This window comes from Histoplasma capsulatum, genomic scaffold, assembly GCF_000149585.1.
Source record: "Histoplasma capsulatum NAm1 scaffold_4 genomic scaffold, whole genome shotgun sequence".
NCBI lineage: Eukaryota > Fungi > Ascomycota > Eurotiomycetes > Onygenales > Ajellomycetaceae > Histoplasma > Histoplasma mississippiense.
Genome location: NW_001813979.1, coordinates 2,071,926 through 2,094,778, shown reverse-complemented (window position 1 = coordinate 2,094,778; position 22,853 = coordinate 2,071,926). Strand labels below are relative to the sequence as shown.

The window sequence follows — 22,853 nt, the reverse complement described above, 5'->3', positions numbered from 1 at the left end:
TGATAGCCCGGGAGGGTCCAGATGTCCATCGACAGTCGGGCATTTTGCACTGGGCTTGGAAAAGGGGACAATCTACGAAACTATCACTTTCGACTGCGCCTTTACCAACTCGTTTTCCTGCCATCACCCGTTGAAAGTAACAACCGTCAGGCATATGGTCTATGCGAGATGCACGGGGTAGACTTGGATGGCATTGCCCTGAGATGGGGTATGGTGACGTCCATGCTAAATGCATTGTTTCAACTCCAACCTAATGGGACGGGAGAGTATCAAGGGAATTGTTGGTCTACAGCCCTCTTTCCCTCTGAGCTGCTCAGCCGGCTGTTTGAATTCAACAAGGCATGCTGTTCCTCCAGTACAGGGGTAGTTAGCGAGCGAAAATTCCACATTTACCTATTCAAGGCAACACGGCAATCAACGGGCAAGGGAGCTGGGATAAGCATTTCTAAATTGAGTGACTTGAAAATACCCCTGAATTTTTGCTGTTCAACTGCGTGCTCCCCAGTGCTCACCACTCAGTTCAGTGTTGTCGCGTTGCGTTGTGGTGAGTTGCTTACATAGCAGCAACTCGATGTTGCTAGTAGGATCCTAGCACAAGACGTAAAAAGGCAGCAAACTTACAACATCCAAGATCGTTCCGAATCTGAGGGACTGAGCAGAAGGTAAGGAATGCATTCGAGCTTCACGCAGCGTCCGCGCACCCCTATCATCAGCATCATTATCAGCATCATCATCAGCAACATCATCCTCCTCCTTAACCCTCACCAGTGGCTCCCCCAAGCAAGCATCCCAGGCCCCGGACAGAATGGGGGCGCCGCCAACGAACCCCACCCACCCCCCCTCTATCCTGTAGAGTAGAGCCGTTAAATTCTCAGCCACCAAAGTAAGGATCTACAGCTTTCCCCAAAAGAAACCCGCGTCGGTGACGCTAGCCCAACCACGACAGGCAGCCCTTGGTCAATCCCGCAAACTTATATTTCTCCCCACTCCCACCCAAAATGACCACTGTTATGGGCATTTCAAGAAGCGGCGTTAATTTGGAGAACAAGATGAAGAAGAAAACCTGCATATTGTCCGGGGAGGAAAGAAAAGAATAGCAACTTAGAGGCTGGTTTTCTTTTTTTTTTTTTTTTATCTTTTCTTTTTTTTTTTTTTCCGTGCGTTTGAATTGAGATCTTGCATTCACTGTAGTATGAAAGAAGAAAATCTGATCAAGTTGTACCGGGTAAAATTACATGGTCTATTTTTTTTTTTAGGAAGCTGAAATAATGTTTTTCAAATTACCACATCACGTAATTTAAATGTGTTATTATTTACATACCGATACGAGGGCTAAATAGTGCCGAGCTTGGAGAGCAAACTTGTGGAAACCCGCGCTCGGAGCTCGTTTGGGAACAACTCCTCCACCGGCCCAAGAATTTGGCTCGTGTGGGTTGTGTTGTATATTGGCTATACTGGCTGGTACCTGGATGCTCCTTGATCCCATATTTTTGACTTCGGCCAGGTCAACAACACGCAATATTCCTCTCCCATCTGCCATTGAGGAGTGCAGGAGAGCTCCATTATTCTTCTCCTGCTCCCATAGATTGGAGGCCATCCTAACTCCTCTACAGAGTACTAGCACTCCGTAATGACCGAGGACATACTCCGTACTTCCTGCCACCATGACAATGTGTGGATGGCTATGGATAATTTTCCAATTTTTCGTATCTTCCTGCTTACTGCAGAGGAGGGCTCCACTCCATCTGATACTCTCTTTCTTTCGATTAACCCAGTTGAGATCTGCCCCGAGTTACTGTACAGAATACAAATGACATACGGAGTACACCCGGTCTTACATATACGGCCGGCGATACATACCGCCCTATCTGCCAAGGTGGGTGTGCTGAATACGCTAGGTACTTAAACTATCTTTTCGGCGGCGTTGTGCCGTGTACCTTGTAACTATCCTGCACAGTACGACCTCTTCCTTGTGCTCCTCTCGTGGAGTCGTGGACGCTGGTTTTTCTTCTTAACTGCGCCGATCCCCTTTCCCCAGACCTCTGATCTGACCTCGTTTTCATCCTTTTGCTCCGCGCGCTGTACATCAGGAACCACTCGAACTGTCCCCCCATCTGGTCCTACATAGCCAGACTCTCCTGAGCCGGCTTCCTACATACATCCATACATCCATACAGTACACACTGGCCTTGTCGAGTCTTGCATTTCTTCTTGCAGTCCAGTATAATATATTGATACACACACATACCAACACTCATGAGCTAGATCTCTACATAGTACCGAGTGTTTAACTGGGCCAAAGCCTGTGAGGAGAGGAGAGCAACAAGCAGAAAAAGAAACCAAGAAAAAAGAAGTTCGACCGATCAATTGATCGGCCCTCTGGCATCCCTTCTATTTTCTTGTCGTTCAAACCCGCCGATTTTCTGAATCTCGAACCCTTGTGATTTTGGCAACTGTCACCACCACCAACCTTCCCTATGACTATGGTCATCGAAAACCGAAACCGCCAGTATGGCGGTGGGATGGGCTACGACAATGCGTTTCACAGTCAGGTTCATCCCAGCACGCCCCAATTCAATGAACCTTGGGCAGCGCATTCATCCCCTCATCCTCCGCAGCCGATCTATCCTACATCTATGCCCGCAAGCTCTGTCGCACTGAATCACCCTGTAAAGCGCGCGGAAGTTTCTCGACCTACGGCTATCTCCATGCCATATTCAGCTGTGCCGGTGCCCGCGCCATCAATTTCCCCAAGCAGTAATTACAACCCTGCTTCTACTTACCCTGGTTCGGAACAGATCATTGTTCTGCCTCCAGAGATTCCACGGACTACCTTTGATCAAGCCCAAGGCTATACTTCGGTATCGCCAATAACTTCATTCACTCCCGCTAACTATCCGCCCATGGACTATGCGCAATCACTGCAGCACCAGCACCAACACCAGCACCAGCAACAACAGCAACACCATCACCAACACTCAAATTCAAGAAATATGCCTCAAGGGTGAGTCTAATTCTTCTCCCCCTTTCTTTTTAGTGATTGTCCTATAGATTCTGGGTTCTTTTAATAGAAGAAAAGAAGATAGATAATGGGGGATATCAAGCGCAATTTTACTAACGTGATATTCAGCAACGAGCCTCCGTCGCAAGCTGTTCCATCGCAACCACAACCGGCATCCACATATGGAGATGCCTTAGATGCTAGCCGTGGAATGGTTGCCCTGAGTCAAGATCTCGCAACTCCGCGAAATATGTATGGCTCTCAGAGTGCTAGAGGACCTAGAGAGGCCTACGGATTCCCCGCGACACATTCTTCAGCCTCGTCAATTTCGTCTGCGGGCAATTATCCATATTACAGTGCGTCAGTTGTCTCTGTCGATTCTTCCGTCACCGACTACAGCTCCACAACTTCAGAATCTTATGATGGTATGCCATCGCGAACGCTCCCGCGACCGTCCAACCTGATCCACGGTTCCATGTCTGGGCCTCAGTCAATGATGAGCCAGTTCAGCTCAAAAGTCCCGTCAAACACTCAGAAGAAGCACAAGTGTAAAGTCTGCGATAAAAGATTCACCCGCCCTTCCTCCTTGCAGACTCACATGTACAGTCACACGGGTGAAAAACGTGAGTCCAACCAGATCTACTCTATGTATCCAGGCAAACGTTGCAAGTATGCCGTGGGAAAATAAATAAATCAACAAATCAAGTACTGACATCGCCACTTTTCTGTCCAACAGCATTCCCGTGTGAATTCCCAGGTTGTGGGCGTCACTTCTCTGTGGTGTCGAATCTCCGTCGACACAACAAAGTCCACAAGGGCGAAAAGGAGTCAGGCTCTCCTGAGCAGCAAGAAGAGTGAAATCTTTCCTCACGACAAATGCCAAGTCAACCCCTGTCATATGGGTTTACTCTGCGCATTCGTCCTATTCCATCTTAAAAACTTTCATCGACTTTCTTAATGACATCTTTACTTGGTCCTTGCTGCGGCAAGGCCACCACCCCAAACATGCTTGCCCGGGGGAGGGGGGGGAATCGACACCAAGTTGGGCCTTTAATCCATAATTTTATTCTAATTTTCTTTATTTTTAGTTTGTTTACCCAACTACGCCTCCCACTCGACAATTATCGTGGCTTCCACATTGCCATATGATAATTTTGCAGGGAAACTTTTCCACTTTTCCGTTTTTCTACCCCAAATCGTATAATGCCTTGTATTATAATGTTTTTTTTTTTTTTTTTTTTTTTTTTTTTTGAAAAAAATTATCCCCTTTTTCTTTTCTCACCCAGCACGAGTAGTTGTGGATTCGAAGTTGTTTCACGGCTGGAAAATTCAAAAGATACCCTCCCCAGTGAGGAAAAATTGTTTTGTTCGGATGGTATAGGTGGAATAGGTTGGGGGGATTTTTCACCCGATTGTACAGGGGAGCTCCTGCTTTTTCCTTCATCCATTTTCCTTTTCCTGTTTCATTTTTTTTGACGGTAGAGGCGCTCACTTTATTTTTTCATCAACATCCGGGGGACTGTACGGCTTCATAAGTTTTTCTTCCTTTTTTCCTATTTTCCCCTTCTTATCACACTTTATATATACCCTCGCTAGACTAGGGGCCGGTCGCTTCTCTCATGCATTTGCTTTTTTTCACCCTGTTGCGTCATTTGTTTTGTACTTCGTTTGATTTCACTGCGTTTTGGCACGTGTGTCTGGCTTCGTTCCAAGGTTATTTCCCCCATCGTTCTCATTGATACCACGGTGATGATTAGTTGCTATATATCCCTTCTTATCATTGTTGCAGTTCTTGGGTTTATTTTTATTTATTTTTATTTTTTTATTTTTTATTTTTTTTTTATCTTCTTTTGATGTTGATCATTTTGTCGATCTTTTTATCATAATTTGGGACATTCCTATTATATTCCATCGCCCCTGGTTCTGGCCTCACTTTCTTTTTCTTTTACTCCTAGTATGTTGTTCACTTTTAACCTTCCTGACGCCCTTCGTTATTTTCCATGTTTTAATTACCACCCTGGTCCTGACCAGGATGTTTGCTCTCGTCCCTTGCAGCGGGAAGGCTGCCGGGCGTCATTCATCACTCGAACACGGTGCCACTTACTCGATGGCACAGAGATGACCTAGGGGTTAAACGAGGGGCTTCTCCTTCTAGTTGCCTTTTGCATTTGACGTCATTTTTATATCAAACATTTTTACTATTTGCTTCTCTGTTTGCCTCGTTGCGATATTCCCCATACGGCACATGTTGATTGATTATTGCATTGTTTCCCTTAATATATCCCTCGCGGCTTAATTTTTCTCGAATATTTTCTACAACTTTTCTTTCGCTCGTTGATACATACATATATATCTATACCTATTTAAATTTTAATTGTCTAATTTTTATTGGTGGATATTGTTATCTCATGATATCATATATGCTTTCCCACCCCCTGCCTCCTTTGATTCTACTGTCCTCTCTCCGTCTCTTGACTGATACCTGTACTCGAGTTTCATAAATGGATTTATGTTATTTTTCCCCACAGGACTTCCAAGAACATTGGCTTTATTTAATAATAACATAATCATACGAAGTCTTATTCTTAATTGTTCCATGGTTATAGTGTTATACAAAACGCATTGTTCGGAAACTTTTTCGGCCCGCTAGAGTTACCTGACCAGAGGAAAGTTTACAGAAATTCCACCATCACTCGAATCATCTATACTGGTCGCAATCTTCCAGCGCCCAAAAGAGAGAGGAAAGCAATCATTAACGCTAAGCAATACTGTGGCGAGTGTGCCTGTTTGCATACCCTATCGATACGTATCTTGATTACGAGAAGAACTGTGCACACGGACAATACAACCATTTATACATACTACATCCATCAACCTTCATGGCTAAGACATATTTAAATCAATACGTTTCCAGCCCATGAATGTGGCTTAGTTCAATATTGATACACGGGATAAATGTGTTGCTTCCCCTTTTTCCCCCTCCCCGGCATCTCTCCCTAACCATGTTTGCGTCACAGAACAGGAGCCGGCTTACCCTACGAGGGCTGAGAGAGGGTGCATGGTCAATTATTTTCCGCCCTTCATCAGGAATAATAAACATGATCGAGGAGCAAGCTGTCATAGCGCTAAGAGGGCCAAAGCTGGATTCAAGGAACGCACTCGGCAAGCTTGTGCTGGCGAACATTCGTATGCCACCCATCTGCGAAAGGCCGAGATCCTATCAGGACGGGATGTGGGAGGTTACAAATTAGCTTCAATGGCCTTTGATCCTTGATTATTTCCCGTATATGCTCCTCATTCCTGCAAGCTGGGGGAGTTTTGGGCCAGTGCTGCGACACCACAAATCGACAGTATGCCTGCCAAATGGATTATCGTTTGGATTGCATGAACTCAATATCCAATCTTGGTGTGCTACTGACGCCAGTGGTTTGTTTGCTTGGAGGTAGATATTCTCAAGTGTTGAATAATACATTTCTAAACGCTCACGATAGATATCAAATTAAAATTCGAATGTGAGGCTAATCATTTCATAGAGCCTGGGGATCGCTCCAGGAAATATGTCTCGCATCTCGGAATCGGGGTCTCTGTCTTTGGCATAATTGCTTCAGAGGAATCAGCCTGATCAGACCCGTCCCTTCCTCTACTTTTCCCACTTGGTTTGTCGGGCAATATTATTCCGTCACTCGATATTGCGGATCACAAAAGATGAAGATGAACTCTGGATTTCCAAACTCCTCATCCCGGCAACTCCAACCGTTATCAACTATATAGTTTTTTCCAACAAGTTCGCACTTGGGATTCTTCGCACAACACCCGTGGAAGAGGGGCTCGAATGGCTTGCAGCGTTCATGAATCTGTACCCTTTTATTCTAATTTGACATTTATGAGTTTCTTGGTGAGCACTCTTTTCCGTAGACTATCGACGAAGGATAACAGATACCTATTAATTAGTACTTCTCGAGTGGCACTATTACATCAACATTAAGACGCATCAAATGTTTATCGCAGAAACTTATCATAAACAACTAGAAGGAATTAAGGACGAACTATAAATTGCGGCATTTGGTATCACGAGAAGTGTTACACGACTACTCTTGCATTGTGTGGAGCGACATTCTTCTCATCAGCGCACACGTTTGGCTTCCCTGCTTCTACAATTGATTTCATCGTGATGGATGGTGCTATTTTACATTCAATAGACTTGCGCCAACTATACGATGAACTTTTAAAGTGTCGCATACACTGCTTTACCACTAGGTTTAAATGCATTCGACCATAAACAGCATTTATGGTAATACGCGGAAGCCGTGCAGTTGTATCGAAACCGGTATGATAGTACAGAATTCGCCGCCCTCATTCAGGAAGCCCTTCGATTTTCGGAAAGGCAAAACCTCCTGATATCCTTTCAGCCCAACGAAACAACCAATGTCATGTCAAGCCCGAACGACAACAGCGATCACGGCAAACAGGACACAATAAGTAAAGACATCTAAAGGACAGGACCTATATCTTGGATACGCACAAGGAGGTGGTCTGCAACAGCGCTTCTACCCCTGGCTTTCGTTGTCAAAAAAACTTCAATTATGCACGGGGAAAATATCCTTGATATACGTATTTACCTGCACTCGTTCGTGAGCTTCACTTGGGAAATGATAGTGTTTAGGCTACTGAGACTGTGAAACATATCGTACCAATTGTAGATATTCGGCTACATTTTTTTCTTTTCATATCGATGTCTTCAAATCAGTAGTACTGTCTCCAGACATCACAGATCGAAAAGGATCTCCTTGAGATGCATCCAATAGTGAGACTATTGTGCCATCTTCCAATGTAAGACTCCAGTTATTGGTTTGAAACTAGAACAGCAAGGCTAATGATTAGCATTTGATCCCTTTTGAAAAAAATGTGTCAAAGGATGGATAAAACATAAAGCACTCTACTTACATAACCATTCCTGCCATCTCTGGTACTCTGGAATCTCATCTTCGCCTTGCCTTTTGTCCCTTTAACCCAAAATGAGATGTCAATTCGCCCATGCAACTGATTCATCTCCCCACTAATCCATGGGATTTTCTGTGCAAAGTATATCTCATCGCCTAGAAGCTCTCTTCCCTTAGGCGACACTCGCAACGCATAGAGGGTGCTATTGACTATGCTGGATGAGGATTTCTGGTAATTGAATATTCCTAGCATGGAGGCGCCAACAACAACGAAGAAAATTGGCAAGGTGCGGAGCCATGTTCGACCTGACTTTATCGAAGGGAGCTCGCGGTCTGCTCGCCGGCTCAGGAGGGGGCCTGAGTGCAGGCGTGATGCGGAGGTGAGCGTTCGGCGGAGGAGGCGGCAGGTAGGAGCAGGATGGAATGTAGCTCGATGGCTGAGGCCTATGGAGTGGGCAGCTTGAAGGATATTCGTGGCTAGTTTTGGTCTTATCATCCTTCCCTGGAAAATGGCTTCCGCCGCTTTATAGGTATTCCAATATCAGGTAAGATCAAATCTTCTCTGTCTCTGTTTTTGTCCCAAGATTTTCCTGTTGTCATGAGTCCAATGGCTGTTGCATGAAGATTTTTGCCAAGACATTTTGATTGCATATGCTCAACTCTGCCAAGATATCATTTACGTAATCCACCATACCACCAACAAGCTCTCACTCAATGTCTGTATAGAGTAAGATTTTTTCATCTATCTTCAATAGTCAGTAATTACATCTCCATCTCGTAAACAATAAGGGTGCTCAACTACATATGAGCGGAAAAAAATAGATGATATGGATTGAATCTACTCTGATAAAAAACAAGGCACTAAAATAGAAGAATCTATCGTATTAGCATCTACGATCAACGCAGGAGAGGTCTGACATCACTCGACAAAACAAACGAACAGACGGCAATGGCAGAAAAGCTGACAAAAAACTTGTTGGGTATGGACTGCGGGGCATTACTGTTATGAAGGGATATTGAAAGAGATATTTTGCGATGGGTAAAGCATAGAGGATCTAGCAAACATCAAGGCGCTACTTTAATAAAGATAGATCTACTAGAGGAGTAGAAGGATAGTAGGTTCTGCGATGCTCAACGAATACGACCAAGTCGGGCGCTATTCATGACGATCTGATCGTCCACATGGTCACTCTGCGGGTTTATCGGTTAGTACACATCTATGAGATATGGGTTCGTGTATAATTCGGGAGGGAAAAGTAATGTACCTTGCCTATGATTCGGCCCAAATCGGCATTCTGCTGCTCAATCTCCCTACCTTGGGCCTGAGCAAGAAGGTTCAACCTGCCAGTAACACCTTCGATCGCAGTAAGATTGGACTCGATCTCATTTTCCATTTCGTCATCTTCACTGTCAGCTTCAAACTGGTATTTGGACCTGTCTGCAAGGTTTGTTTGTTTCTGTGGGCCACCGGCAGCTTTCTTTGATAGGGTTTTGAAGGTCTCATCCATACGTTGCTCTGTCCGGAATGTGGCTTGTCGAGTAGCCTCTCGCTGAAGGCGTTCTTCATGGTGACGATCAATGATGGCCTCGTCACGAGCACGCCGTCGTTGTTCGCCTGTGAATGGATTAGAGACATGCATGGCGAACATGCTTTTGTTTAGCTTTTTTAATTCCCGGGATCTTTCATCTGCAATTTTGTTTTGGTTTGAGGCCAGGTCAAGGTTTTTTTCTGTATTATGAATTCGTTCTCCTTGAGCACCAAGACGAAGGAGGGTGTCACGGCCTGTCGCTTCTGCTTCTAAGGCGGCACGAAGAGCATTGCGGGTAGAAGAAACATCCTGTTGTTTTATCATTCGAATTTCATGTTTCATCGCTTGGATGTCTTCTTCTTCTTCTTCCTCTGCTGTGAGTTGCCTCTCCTGGTAAGTCGGGGCATAAGTGGTATTGGATCCATCAGCACTAGCACCACTGACACCACCTTGTGGGACATCTTGCAGAGCAGGGTTGTAACGTCGTTCTTGTTGCCGTGCCCGTGCATCTCCTAGAAGAGCATCTCTATTATCATCAACGGACGCTGTATCGTTTGGGTCGGCTCTCCCAAGTCCACCATAGCCACCAGGCCCATATCTAGATTGTGGGCCCGGAGTGGAAGTATCACCTCCATACCTGTCTCCTCCATACCCACTTTGGTATCCGGGTCCTCCAGGTGCATAACCACCATTACTCCGACCGTATTTATTATCAAGATTCTCGTAAGGGTTTCTAGGTGCACCATATCCCTGGCTGGCTGGAGGTTTCATGCCAGGACGTCCTTGATTTGAAGGGGGTACATATCCGCCCACTTCAGTCTGTCCACCGCGTCCACGTCCTTGGCTATACGGATCGGCTGACTGCTGAGGCTGCGCATACGGATTTGACGACGGAGTCGGATTTTTATTCTTGGATTTAGACCCAAAAAGAGCTGAGCGGTTGCTATCCTCATCTGCACCCTCACTTTTCTTGCTTCCAAAGCCGAATTTCTTCATAACGTAGACACCAACTGGAACAAAAAACTAAGGGGCTATTATTCTAACAATTTCTTTTTAAATCTTGGGAATATTAATGAGAGGCAAGAGGGCATAATGGGAGAATGGAGGTTGAAGTCTCAGGTTGGGGATGTGGCGTTGTTGCATTAAGTCACGTGATGATAGGAGGGGTGGCTGATTTGAGTTTGTGACTCAATACAAATAGAGCTAGCGTTATATGGCTCCCTTTCATGGCTAGGAGCTCCAACCTCAACCAACAGCAGACAGCGGTGCTTTGTTTACATCAATATCTCTGGTTCTCGCTGCTCTGCACCATGGCTCCTGATCCTGGGTCAGAATCCGAGTATATACGAGAGAAAGCTCGGAGGGATCTGTTGAATCTTCTTGAAGGTGTGAGTAGGGGAACTTTTTAAAGCCCTTTTAAGCCCAGCTACCAAAGTTATGCTGATGTTATGTTCAGGTTCGAGGCAAAAAAAACCTTGTGATAAGCAAGGACCTGGCTGGTCCCGTTGGCTTATTCGTTAAGTTCTCTGTTCTTCAAGAGTACGGAGTAGACCGAGTTTTCCTACTTGAAAATGGGAATGCCGATTCTTCCCAGAAAAACATTGTCTTTCTCGTGCATGCTGAAAAGCCTGCCCAGGTACAATCTACGGCTGGTATGATTATCTTATGTGATATGTTCGTGCCAATTTTTCTTGGCTCTTGCCTTTTCCGCTTCTTATGTGTATATTCACTCTTGTTTGATTTTGTTACTGTTGCATGGGAAAACGTTGCGGGGGCAATAACATGAGGCTTTGGGGAATTTATTCATTCTCACTTCCCATTGCCAGTCTTGTCCCCTATATAAATCAATATCCTAGCACATCCCTTTGGCATTTTCTTTGCTTTTTTCATCTCGTTGATAGCCATCATAATGTGCTAACATACTTGTTAGAACAAATAAAAAAGCTTCAACGAAATGGAACTGTCGAACATGAATTCTCCATATTTTGGGTCCCGCGCCGTACTCTTGTTTGTAATCAGATTTTAGAAGACGAGGGTATTATAGGAGATGTCAATATCACGGAATTTCCTCTTTATTTTCTACCTTTGGAAAGTGATATTCTCTCCTTAGAGTTAGGTGATGCATTCCCGGACCTCTATTTGGTATGAAATACCTTTCTCTATCTTGGGGGTTTTCTTTCAAGCTAACATAGTATAGCACAAGGACCCAGGTCCAGTTTATCTTTCTGCCAAGGCATTAATGAATCTGCAGCTACGTCATGGTTTCTTTCCCCGTATTGTTGGAAAGGGAGACAATGCAAGGAGGCTAGCAGATCAACTACTGCGAATGAGGAAGGAACTGGATGTTGAAGAAACCTCTGGATTGAATGATGGATCCGGGAGAGGGCTCATGGTTAGCTCAACGATAGAGAGTTTGATAGTTATCGATCGAGATGTGGATTTCGCAACTCCCCTACTTACCCAGCTCACATACGAAGGTCTCGTTGATGAATTTTTTGAAATCGCAAATAACCAAACAGAGGTCGACTCCATGGTCATTGGCCCTTCTGCTCTCACGCCCTCGTCTTCTCAAGTAACGTCCTCTGGCACATCATCAGCCGCTGCGAAACAGGGCTTAAAACGAAAAATACAACTTGACTCGTCCGATCAATTATTCGGTCAGCTTCGTAATGCAAACTTTGCTATCGTCGGAGGTCTTTTGAATAAAATAGCCCGCCGGCTTGAGAGCGACTATGAAAGTCGTCATGTAGCCAAGTCAACCACTGAACTGAGAGAATTTGTCAACAAATTACCCGCCTACCAAGCAGAACACACTAGCCTTAAAGTCCACACGAACATGGCAGAAGAAATCATGCGTCAAACCCTTTCTGACATTTTCAGAAAGGCGCTCGAAGTTCAGCAAAACATAGCAGCGGGCTCGGACCCAACATATCAGCATCACATCATCGAAGAACTAATTGCACGCGATGTTCCTCTAAATACTGTTCTCCGATTGTTATGCCTTGAGTCCTGCATGAATGGCGGTCTTCGACCTAGGGATTTAGAAAACTTCAGAAAGCAGATATTGCAAGCATATGGATACCAGCATCTCCTAACATTCCATGCCCTTGAGAAGATGGAGTTGCTTCAGGCACGATCGTCTGCAACGGCTATGCTTCTCCCGACTGGAGGTGGCCCGGCGGGTTTGAAATCCAACTATAACCACCTTCGCAAGAGTCTGAGACTCATTGTCGATGAAGTGAACGAGCAGGATCCGGATGATGTCGCGTACGTCTACAGTGGCTATGCGCCGCTCAGCGTACGCCTTGTACAGTGCGTCTTGCAGAAACCATATATTATATCCCTCACGAAAGGCCTCCCCGCATCCGCTGCAGGAGCTTCTGCAAACGTTTCATCCCCTGGCTGGTTAGGATTCGAAGAAATCGTGAAAAGTGCACGAGGTTCCACGCTGAACATCGTCCAAAAGGGTGATGAGAAGGCTGTGAGGGCGAGGCAAACACTCTCGGGGACAGGAGGCATAAAGACGGTTTTTGTGTTTTTCCTTGGCGGGATTACGTTTACTGAGATTGCTGCGCTGAGATTTATTGCAAGCAAAGAATCGGCGCGAAGACGGATTATAATTTGTACAACGGGAATTATCAGCGGGAATCGGATGTTGAAGGTGGCGATTGAAACGAAGGGATTTACTAAGTCATCGACATAGAATTATACCACTAGCTGGCGTGACTTTAACCTTTTTCCGTTTCAGCCTATTTAAATACAGTATAATGAAGACTATTGAACCGCGTTCGCATTTTTGGTTCAGAAAACTAGTCGGTACAAGTCGTGCGGGTAGCATTTATTGGCCCACCAATTTCAGAGAAGGGTGGAGTGCGTTGAGAGACTCTTTGACCGATCAGGTACCACCTTGAGAAGCCCTCTTTTGAACCCTGTAATTCCGGAAAGTATATGCATAAATACATGTACTGGAAATACTGGAAACCTGTGCAAAATACAGTGAATATATTAATATCCAAACCCAAGATTCGTTCCCAATAATCGGCCTTGGTATCGCTCTATAACCTCTCCAAGTTTGACCATTATACCAGCACAGAGCATCCTCACTTCCTCCTCTTCTTTCGACGAGCGCTCAAATATGGCATCAGCCCATTCACGCATTTCCATCACCTGCGTTACAAATTCAGTAACAAGTCTCTCCTCACCGACATTGCCAGATGATATATTTAAATCTACGACCGCGAGGAACAGAACGAGAATTGCGCGGAGCACTGTAGGCTCGGTGGCGACTGGTAGGTTGTGTAGAGTTATAAGTAGCGCAAGAGCTTCGTGCGTAAGCGCGGCTAGATTGGGAGAGTTTGGGCCCAGAGTTGAGAGAATGAGGAAAACAGTTTGGACAAAGAGCTGGAGGAGTTGCGGGTTGTGAACGTTACTGGACCTGAAACGATAAGCAATTAGACACCCGGGGATTCTAATGAGAGGAGGATGAGGATTATGTCTATGTCGGGGAATTAGCAATGAATTCTGACTTACGAGGTCAAGTAAGTGGAGACTCCAAAAGCATTAGTAAGGGGAAAAAAGAAGCCATCGGAAAGAATTCTGTGAAGGTCTTTAGGAATCGCTTTCTGCCGTCTCTGCTGCTCTCTCTGCTGCTTCCTTTTCTCCACTTCCATACGGGATGAGAATGTTCGGACCTTGAGAGCATTGGGTCCGGTCAACGACTCCGCAGCATGGAGCGCTAAAGGCTTTAAGGTTGCTTGCGAAAGCTTTTTTGATATAGCGTCGATAGGGCTGTTCATGTCACCGTAGGTATTTGCTAGACTGGAAGGTAGACGCTTTGACGGGAACGAAGAGTTCGCAGCGGGAGGGAGGCTCATAGCATCTGAGTCTTCTTTCCCAAACCCCGCCAGTTCGCGGGAACTCAAACCAAGCGCGACAAGTATCGTTGATTGCTGACTTTGAGACAAGTCGGCGTTGAAAAGCGTATGCACGAACCACCGACCCATAGTAAGTGGGTAGGCAACGAGTAATGCAATTTGGCTCTGTAACTTGTACTCCTGAAACTTTGGCAGATTATATTTATCTTGTAGACCCGCAAGAGTAAATGCCAGCGCCTCAGAGTTCTCTGCAACTTCGGTGCCAAATGACGCTTTGCGACGTATTAACGTTGGTGCAGTTGATATTCCCAAGTTATATCGTTCTGCATTACCTGTATCCTGCAAGCAAGCTAATAAGTCCCGTATATATCTATATAATACATCAGCATCCAATGGTTAAAAATGAAGGCAAAGCTATGAAAGTTGGAATACATACACTGGAGAGTTGGGTTTTGACCGGTTGATTAGTGTTGGATCCTCTTCGGAATCCGAAGCGTCCGTATCTGGCTTTTCGTAAGATAAGAAGTCGCCATCTGACTCCTCAGACACTTCTTCAACAGAAAGAACTTTCGATGTCTCCTGACTTGATTTTGGCTGATCAACTTGTGGAGCCTTCCGCCCTTGATGTTTTGATTTCTTTGGAGCATATGGAGAGATTTTATGCTTCAAGTCGCTGATAGAACCGACTTCATCTTTTACATTTGTCAAGTTCATATACCACAGTGCTTCTTCGCTCTCCATTTGCTCAAGGTCGAATTTCATTGCCTTATCTGCGGGATCAACTAGCTTTGATAATGAAATGCCGACTATCATTCTCAAGGTAGCGAGTCCGAGGTGAAGAGGCCGCCAGTCGATTGGATATCGCTGTTAGGTAAGTTCCCGACTGCGTGATAGAGCGGAGTTGATGTGGACATAGTCGATGGGCGTATCCGGCGGTCAAAAGGATAATCTGGGTATTCGCTGCCATGGTGTCAACATTTGGAGACAAAAGTGCACTCGTTTTCGAGGATAAAATACTCTACCTTCCTGTCCACGTGTTGGTGTGTGCTTTATATATAGTTGATCGCCAAATATATCTAGAGCCCTTCTCAGTATCTCCAGTATCGGTTCTAATATTTTGAGTTAGCGTGGATAATGTAGAGAGATAATATCTGTCCTGAGAGCCCACCTTGCTGGTTCCCAAACGATGCCAAAAGTGCTCGGCGAAAATCAATGCCCTTTATATTTATTTCGGATCCTGTTACGAGCCATTCGCTCAACTGAGATTTCAGAAAGCCGCGGTCACGAACTATTGTCGCTACAACAGCTGAGACTCCGCTGACAGCCTTGGATTTGTTCAGTGGACTCTGCAACACACTAGGAGAAGGAGCAAGAAATCTTATTTCCAAATCATGAAGTAGAGATTTGAATAATAACAGTTGATCGTGACGTCGAAGGTTGTCTAAGAGAATACCAAACCGGTCCGGTGAGGTATCCTCTTGAAGTAATAGGGTGTTATATATTTCGCTGACAACCTGGGCTGAATGTAACAATTTTTAGCAATTCCATCTACATTAATTATCCTTGGAGTAGGCAATATACCGGGATATCCAAGACTCAGCGATCTACCCACGAACTGGGCCAAATAATTCCAACAATCTAAATCTGTTGATTGGACCTTAGAAGCCATTCGGGAAATACACCGGCCAAGCCACGATGCATACATGTTTCCATCCCCAATCCAGTGAATCGAACCAGGCAGCTTGATATCTTTAATAGTAAGAAGACTTTCGGCGGCGACTGATAACACCTTTCCCGCAGCAAGGAGTGAAATAAGCTCTTTCCACATGATTTGCCTCTGGGCTGGCCGCTCAATATTGCTCGAAATATTCACATACAAGTTGAACAGCAAGTCGGGAGGTTTTAAAACTAACGACAAAACGGTTATTAAATCTTGAATAACTATCTTGTTACCCGAGCGCTTTTCACTTGGCAAGGAGTCTTGTTTGGAAAGTAACGAGCGAAGATGAGCTACCAGAGCTCCAATACCCGCCAAACTGCTCAAACATCTTAGCAATGCTGCCTTTGGTTTTGGTTTGTGGTCGCCTTCTGGCGCTGGGGAATCTTCATCTCCTAGACCGCCCCAATGGTCGGGAATGGTAGTTGTGATCACAATGTGCAAAATTTGAGCTGCTTGGGCGGTTGGAGCAGTTATATTGAAACCACCCCCGAGCCCTTGAGCGGGATCAAGAAAGCCTAAGACTTGAACAACACGGCGTTTGTCTGGAGATGACTTAAGGGTGTGTAGGACTTCTTCTAGAGAATTTATTGTACTTGGGTGACTCGAGCACTTCTCTTCTTTTGTGGGAACACTGGTCCGAGGTGGTTTTGAAACAGACAGCTCCTCGCGGTTCTCAACCGCCTTGACAGCAGTAAGAAGTTCATCCATGACCTAAAATTCACATTCCAAAAAATAGTGAATCAAAAAGGGAGATAAGAACTCGTGTACTGTATACGGCGCTAGTTTAATAGCTCTAAGGTTGGAATTCTGGGCTTCCTATTCCGGACTAGCACACTGCACCGTGAAAACTCCCGAGGTCCCTATGCCAGAATACCACGTGACCACCGGATTGTTACAACCTTCCATCTCCGTCAGCCCAAAAATGGGTGTACAGTTGAATGTGGTTAATAAAAAGTTGAACATGGTTAATTTTTCGGGTTGGAATAACCTTCGGCGTGGTTTTGATCATAAACCATGTCAAACCCCCCATTAAAACTACATACACTAGTCATGTCTCATACATATCTCACACATTTTCAAATGCATTGGGCACAGTGATTTTATCTTATTTCTCAAAGTTCTATCTCTTAATTAATATTAATCACTAATTCTAGCTTATAACTGCTTTTCAGATATTGAAGTGTTTCAGATGTTGAAAGTAGAAGGACTAAATGAGAGCTGATTAATAATATAATGAAAATGTGTAAAAGATGTTTAGTGTGTATACATTTTAGTGAGGGAGTGAGAGCTGAGCATGGTTTTATTTTCAGACCCACTTTTTTTAAACCACATCCAACTTTTAATAAACCACATTCAACTGTAACCCGGCGAGCAACGAGCAACGATCAATAGATTGTCCATAGGGTGAGGAAAATAAATACAGCCTCCATCTTAACCGATCAAGCATGAAAACTGATTTCACCTGCACTACAACAATCGTTCCTATAATCTTACATTTGCAAACCAACTACGAGACCCACTGCTTGCGTAGATAATTACTTTCTCAGTAGTTTCTGATACCCATTTATCCATTAGGGTTCTTGTAATTACTTCAGCGGTCTAATATTACGTCCCAATATGTCTGCTTCTAGCATCTCTCCTCGTCGGGAGCCCCAGCGCTGGTAGGTCCTGGAATTCAATTTTTATTGGCCTGGTTCCTTACTAACATCCGTGTAGGAAGACCCTCTACAGAATGCTCACTCGCCCCGGGCCTTTTTGTGATCCGGATTGGGTGCCCGGCCCAGAAACAATCACTGATCTCGAAACTTCTAAAATTCTGTAAGTGGTTAATAATCATCAGACTATAGCATTGCAGAAGGGTGCTAATCATTGTAATAGAGTGATGTAAGTGGACATATCCATATTTACCAGTCCCATGTGCTAACAGCAACTCAGAGGAGCTGGAGGGTTGGGATGTGAAATCCTGAAGAACTTGGCCCTATCTGGATTTAAAGATATTCATGTCATTGATATGGGTTTGTTCCAGCGAGTTCGTGAAGTTTAGTCAAGTGAAATGATAGTAACTCTTTCCCAGATACTATCGATATATCAAATTTGAATCGGCAATTTTTGTTCCGCCAAAGTGATGTTGGAAAGCCTAAAGCTGAAGTGGCAGCTGCTTTCGTGGAGCGAAGGGTGAAAGGCGTCAAGATTACTCCCTACGTTGGCAAAATCCAGGACAAGGATCAAAGTTATTACATGCAATTCAAAATGATTGTCTGTGGGCTTGACAGTGTTGAAGCACGGCGCTGGATAAATTCAATGCTGGTTGGGATGGTGGATGGTGAGAATCTGGAGAGCTTGAAACCGTTGATCGATGGTGGATCAGAAGGTGCGTATTGCTGGAGCCGCCCTAATCTCAAATATCAAGCTGCAATCAATAGCTTGGTTTAAGAGTTAATGTTAAAATGATCATAAAGGCTTCAAGGGACAAGCTCGAGTTATTCTTCCTACACTCTCTTCTTGTATCGAGTGCCAACTCGACATGCATGCACCCCGGGCCGCAGTGCCATTGTGCACCATCGCGACGATTCCTCGACAGCCACAACACTGCATTGAATGGGCGCATCAAATTGCATGGGGCGAACATCGTAAAGATGAAGAATTTGATGGCGACGATATGGAGCACATAACATGGATTTATAACACGGCATTTGAACGAGCGAAGAAATTCAATATCCCTGGCGTGACTTTCTCGATGACTCAGGGTGTCGTAAAAAACATTATCCCCGCAATCGCTTCTACAAACGCTGTGATCGCAGCTGCCTGCACCTCGGAAGCGCTGAAGATTGCGACGTCCTGCAACCCTTACTTAGAGAACTATATGATGTACGCCGGCGAAGAAGGTGTCTACACCTACACGTTCGCCGCCGAACAGAAGAGCGATTGCCCTGTGTGTGGCGATTTGGCGAAGCCTCTTATAGTAGATCCCGAATCGACTTTGGAAGATTTTATACTATCTCTAGGAGAATTACCGGAAGCCCAACTCAAATCTCCCAGTTTGAGATCAGAGGCGAAGATGCTTTATCAGCGTGTTCCCCGACAGTTGGAGGAGCACACAAGACCGAATTTGAAACAGAAATTAAAAGATCTTGTTGCTGATGGTGACGAAGTAGCTGTTAGCGACCCAGCCCTACACGATCGACTTTCGATTTAGAATGACGTTTAAATGATCGGGTCGGAAAAAGCCGACAATGAGATAAATGGGATTTTTTTTTTTTTTTTTTTTAATAAAAAATCTCCAAAAGTATCCACATGAATAATGGCAGTTTACATGAATACATGGTAGTGCGATGAAATTTTCCAGTAGCAGCTATAGTGACATTCAGATCCTATCCTGTAATCAATTGTTGCAACTATCTCAGCACCCATTCTCAGCCTATTGGCTCCATTGAAAACCTTTAACGCCAGAAAATGCTTCACAGAAAACGAACATAAAGGGAAAGTTGTATGTAAGTATCATGAAACCTCTGTCATGTCAGCGAGCTTTGCCAGATCGCGTTTCAATCTTCTGCACTTAAGCTTGAGAACCTTTACGCTCTCTATGAATAAGACGTCACTCCTGAACTGCCCTGTGCTCTCAACATTGAAAATAAAATGATCCCGTATCCGACCTAACTTGACTTTGCCCTGGAATTCATCATGTCTTAGGCATTCCCTGCTCATAGTATCTTTGAAAGGATCAACCACAACGGCTTTCTTCTCGCCTTCGTGACCTTCGTACCCGCTCCCAGCTCGCGACGCCTCCTCCGCTGATACAGAGTCGATTCCAATGACGCCCTTAGGGAAACATCGCGCAAACTTGAGAGCATCGTTGCCAAGGATAGGCCGAATGATCTTTATATCTGGAAGGAGACGGTATGATGCCGTCGCAACGGGGGAAAATTTAGCGTGGTCAGCACCAATGCCCTTGACGCAATGCATTTCAATATCGATCTTTTGGCCGGGTCGCAGTTTCGCCAGAAGAATGTCAGGATTCGCAGAGCGGATGACGCCATCTGGTTCTTGGAAGTATGTCTCTTGCCGACCTACAGGGTGGAATGTAATATCTTTGGCGTACACGTGCGCATGGTTGTAGCGCTTTTGGGGGTCGTCCTCATTTGCGCTGGCTTTGGGGTTATTGGTGCATTCCACGTTTAAATGTAGCACGACGGTGTTGTAATCTGCGAGTTCACTGCCAGAGTCTGGTCTGCCTTCCGTTGGCTGCCTAAACCAGCGCAGCCAATTGATACCCTCTGAAGAGCCGGTTAAAGGGACTAGGCCGAGACGATGCGCTAGCACCTCGTCTTGAATAACGGAGGTGTTGTTGTGTATGTAGACAGTTTCAATAGCAAGGGAGGGAATTTCGGCGATCATAATGCGGCGGAAGGCGTTTGCAATAGCTGCGTCGACGCCAACCAAAGAGAACGAAGCTTCGTACGGTTCATTCTTGTGGAAGGTGACTTTGAGGTTCTATAAAGTAGGGAATATTGACGTGAGTAATACGTAGTTACATGGAGTGAACTCTTTTCCCACTCACTCTTTTGAACTCATCAATGGACCACTCATGATTTTCGCCAGGCCAATGACCGGGGAAATCTGTTGACGAAATATTTGTAACGGTTTCTGCATTGATGCCAATGACCTAGGTAGCGTTAGCTTTGATATATGCGACGAGACACAGAGAAAACGTAAAATAAAATAGTTACCTTCCTCTGGCTAATTTCCTCCAAAGAAGCGATTCTCGGCGCCATGGCTACGCCTATTACTGGGTGTTGTTATACTCAGAATAGCGACCAACGTGTAGTTGAGATATTTTTTTTTTTTTTTGGCCGAATAAATTTCGATGGCGTTGCTCCTGGTACCTCGTTTTTGCTTGTATCCTTGGTACATCTCCTCTTAGCCAATAATTAGTCGAGGAATGCTTACTGAGTCAGCTCACATGACTTATCCAATTGCAAGAAGGACCTCGCTTTGCTGCCGACACAAATACGAACGACAAGAACGGACAGTCAGGCAGACGACAGGCAGTTGTCAACAGCCATTGACCAGTGCTTCATCTTGTGGGAGCTCCCCCACATAATACAAATCGAGGCACAGAGCACTGTGTGCCGATCTCGATATAAACCCACCTCCGTGGCCATGGCCTCCCCCCTCACATACTTTGCCCGGCATGCTTCCAAAAGGCTATGTCTCGGCCCCTCGTCCTCCTCCGCACTCAGAGCCTCCGCAATCGCAGGACTAAGATCAGTATCTACCTCACCCGCTCTCAATGCAACTCCTGCCTATCGACCTACTCGACTCATCCCCACGGATCCGGAATTCGCACCTGGTGGCTCTAAACATCAGCCCAACAAGCCATCTGGTTCATATTCTGAGCCCTCCGTACTTGAATCCGATGCTGGACATGGCCGCAAAATCCGCCATTACACAGTCAACTTCGGGCCTCAGCACCCCGCGGCGCACGGTGTGCTTCGGTTGATTTTAGAACTCAATGGTGAAGAAATTATTCGTGCAGATCCGCATGTTGGGTTGCTGCATCGTGGCACGGAAAAATTGATCGAGTATAAGACATATATGCAAGCACTACCGTACTTTGACCGATTGGACTATGTTTCAATGATGACAAATGAACAATGCTTTTCGTTGGCGGTGGAGAAACTACTCAACGTAGAGATTCCAGATCGAGCGAAATGGATCAGAACGTTGTTCGGGGAGATCACCAGAATCTTGAACCACCTCATGTCGGTATTATCACACGCCATGGATGTTGGGGCATTGACTCCGTTTTTGTGGGGTTTCGAGGAGCGTGAGAAATTGATGGTACGTCTTAATTATTTCTTTGCGGGCAATATTTTGTTGAGTCAATTCTAACCCATTCTACTTTTTCAGGAATTCTATGAACGTGTTTCAGGAGCCCGTCTCCACGCTGCATATGTTCGGCCAGGTGGGGTTCATCAAGATATCCCTCTTGGCCTTCTAGATGATATCTATCAGTGGGCAACCCAATTCAGTGACCGTATCGATGAAACCGAAGAGCTACTCACAGACAATCGGATATGGAAAGCTCGCACCCAGGGCGTTGGTGTGGTCACTGCTGCGGAGGCCCTCAACTACGGTTTTACCGGAGTCATGCTCCGTGGTTCCGGCGTTCCATGGGACATCCGCAAATCCCAACCCTACGATGCCTACGGCGAGGTAGAATTCGACGTCCCCGTTGGTGTCAATGGAGATTGTTATGACAGATACCTTTGCCGCATGGAGGAGTTCCGCCAATCCCTTCGTATCATTCATCAATGCTTGAACAAGATGCCAGCAGGCCCTGTTCGTGTGGAGGATTACAAGATCTCCCCACCACCCAGAGCTGCCATGAAGGAGAACATGGAAGCGCTTATCCATCACTTCCTCCTTTTCACAAAAGGATACGCGGTCCCGCCTGGTGAAACGTACTCCGCCATTGAAGCACCGAAAGGTGAAATGGGTGTTTACGTCGTCAGTGACGGTAGCGAACGGCCCTACCGTTGCAAAATCCGTGCTCCTGGTTTCGCCCATCTGTCTTGTTTCGATCAAATTTCTAGAGGTCACCTGCTAGCTGATGCAGTCGCGATCATTGGTATGTCAATGCTCTGTTACTTTTGCCCCTCAGCATCTCCATAACCCCTGCTGGTTGACACCTGCTGACCCGGACCCCCCCTTTTTCTTTCTCTATTTTTAGGAACCATGGATCTCGTGTTCGGTGAAGTAGATAGATAATCGCCAAATAACGAGCAC

At 45.4% G+C, this 22,853-nt stretch overlaps 7 protein-coding genes across 7 annotated transcripts; 4 read left to right on the top strand and 3 right to left on the bottom strand.

Moving 5' to 3' along the window:
- Positions 1-2,477: 2,477 nt before the first annotated feature.
- On the top strand, positions 2,478-3,689 carry HCAG_04629 (conserved hypothetical protein; the record flags this gene model as incomplete). Its single annotated transcript, XM_001540739.1, has 3 exons — positions 2,478-3,004; positions 3,131-3,624; positions 3,658-3,689. 3 exons carry the CDS (start codon positions 2,478-2,480, stop codon positions 3,687-3,689), a joined length of 1,053 nt encoding a protein of 350 aa, XP_001540789.1.
- A 5,383-nt stretch (positions 3,690-9,072) lies between these two features.
- Positions 9,073-10,466, bottom strand: HCAG_04628 (predicted protein; the record flags this gene model as incomplete). The annotated part of the gene is made up of 3 exons (XM_001540738.1): positions 9,073-9,132; positions 9,207-10,068; positions 10,108-10,466. The coding sequence occupies 3 exons, from the start codon at positions 10,464-10,466 to the stop codon at positions 9,073-9,075; spliced, it is 1,281 nt and encodes a 426-aa protein (XP_001540788.1).
- Positions 10,467-10,780: 314 nt separating this feature from the next.
- On the top strand, positions 10,781-13,173 carry HCAG_04627 (hypothetical protein; the record flags this gene model as incomplete). The annotated part of the gene is made up of 4 exons (XM_001540737.1): positions 10,781-10,858; positions 10,927-11,122; positions 11,401-11,612; positions 11,668-13,173. 4 exons carry the CDS (start codon positions 10,781-10,783, stop codon positions 13,171-13,173), a joined length of 1,992 nt encoding a protein of 663 aa, XP_001540787.1.
- A 302-nt stretch (positions 13,174-13,475) lies between these two features.
- HCAG_04626 (predicted protein) lies at positions 13,476-17,116 on the bottom strand (the record flags this gene model as incomplete). The annotated part of the gene is made up of 6 exons (XM_001540736.1): positions 13,476-13,938; positions 14,001-14,714; positions 14,781-15,114; positions 15,513-15,863; positions 15,926-16,775; positions 17,108-17,116. 6 exons carry the CDS (start codon positions 17,114-17,116, stop codon positions 13,476-13,478), a joined length of 2,721 nt encoding a protein of 906 aa, XP_001540786.1.
- A 565-nt stretch (positions 17,117-17,681) lies between these two features.
- Positions 17,682-19,260, top strand: HCAG_04625 (hypothetical protein; the record flags this gene model as incomplete). Its single annotated transcript, XM_001540735.1, has 5 exons — positions 17,682-17,725; positions 17,781-17,882; positions 18,000-18,079; positions 18,139-18,435; positions 18,524-19,260. The coding sequence occupies 5 exons, from the start codon at positions 17,682-17,684 to the stop codon at positions 19,258-19,260; spliced, it is 1,260 nt and encodes a 419-aa protein (XP_001540785.1).
- Positions 19,261-19,562: 302 nt separating this feature from the next.
- HCAG_04624 (DNA-directed RNA polymerases I and III 40 kDa polypeptide) lies at positions 19,563-20,836 on the bottom strand (the record flags this gene model as incomplete). Its single annotated transcript, XM_001540734.1, has 3 exons — positions 19,563-20,555; positions 20,623-20,727; positions 20,792-20,836. 3 exons carry the CDS (start codon positions 20,834-20,836, stop codon positions 19,563-19,565), a joined length of 1,143 nt encoding a protein of 380 aa, XP_001540784.1.
- Positions 20,837-21,224: 388 nt separating this feature from the next.
- HCAG_04623 (NADH-ubiquinone oxidoreductase 49 kDa subunit, mitochondrial precursor) lies at positions 21,225-22,835 on the top strand (the record flags this gene model as incomplete). The annotated part of the gene is made up of 3 exons (XM_001540733.1): positions 21,225-21,905; positions 21,975-22,695; positions 22,798-22,835. The coding sequence occupies 3 exons, from the start codon at positions 21,225-21,227 to the stop codon at positions 22,833-22,835; spliced, it is 1,440 nt and encodes a 479-aa protein (XP_001540783.1).
- Positions 22,836-22,853: the final 18 nt, after the last annotated feature.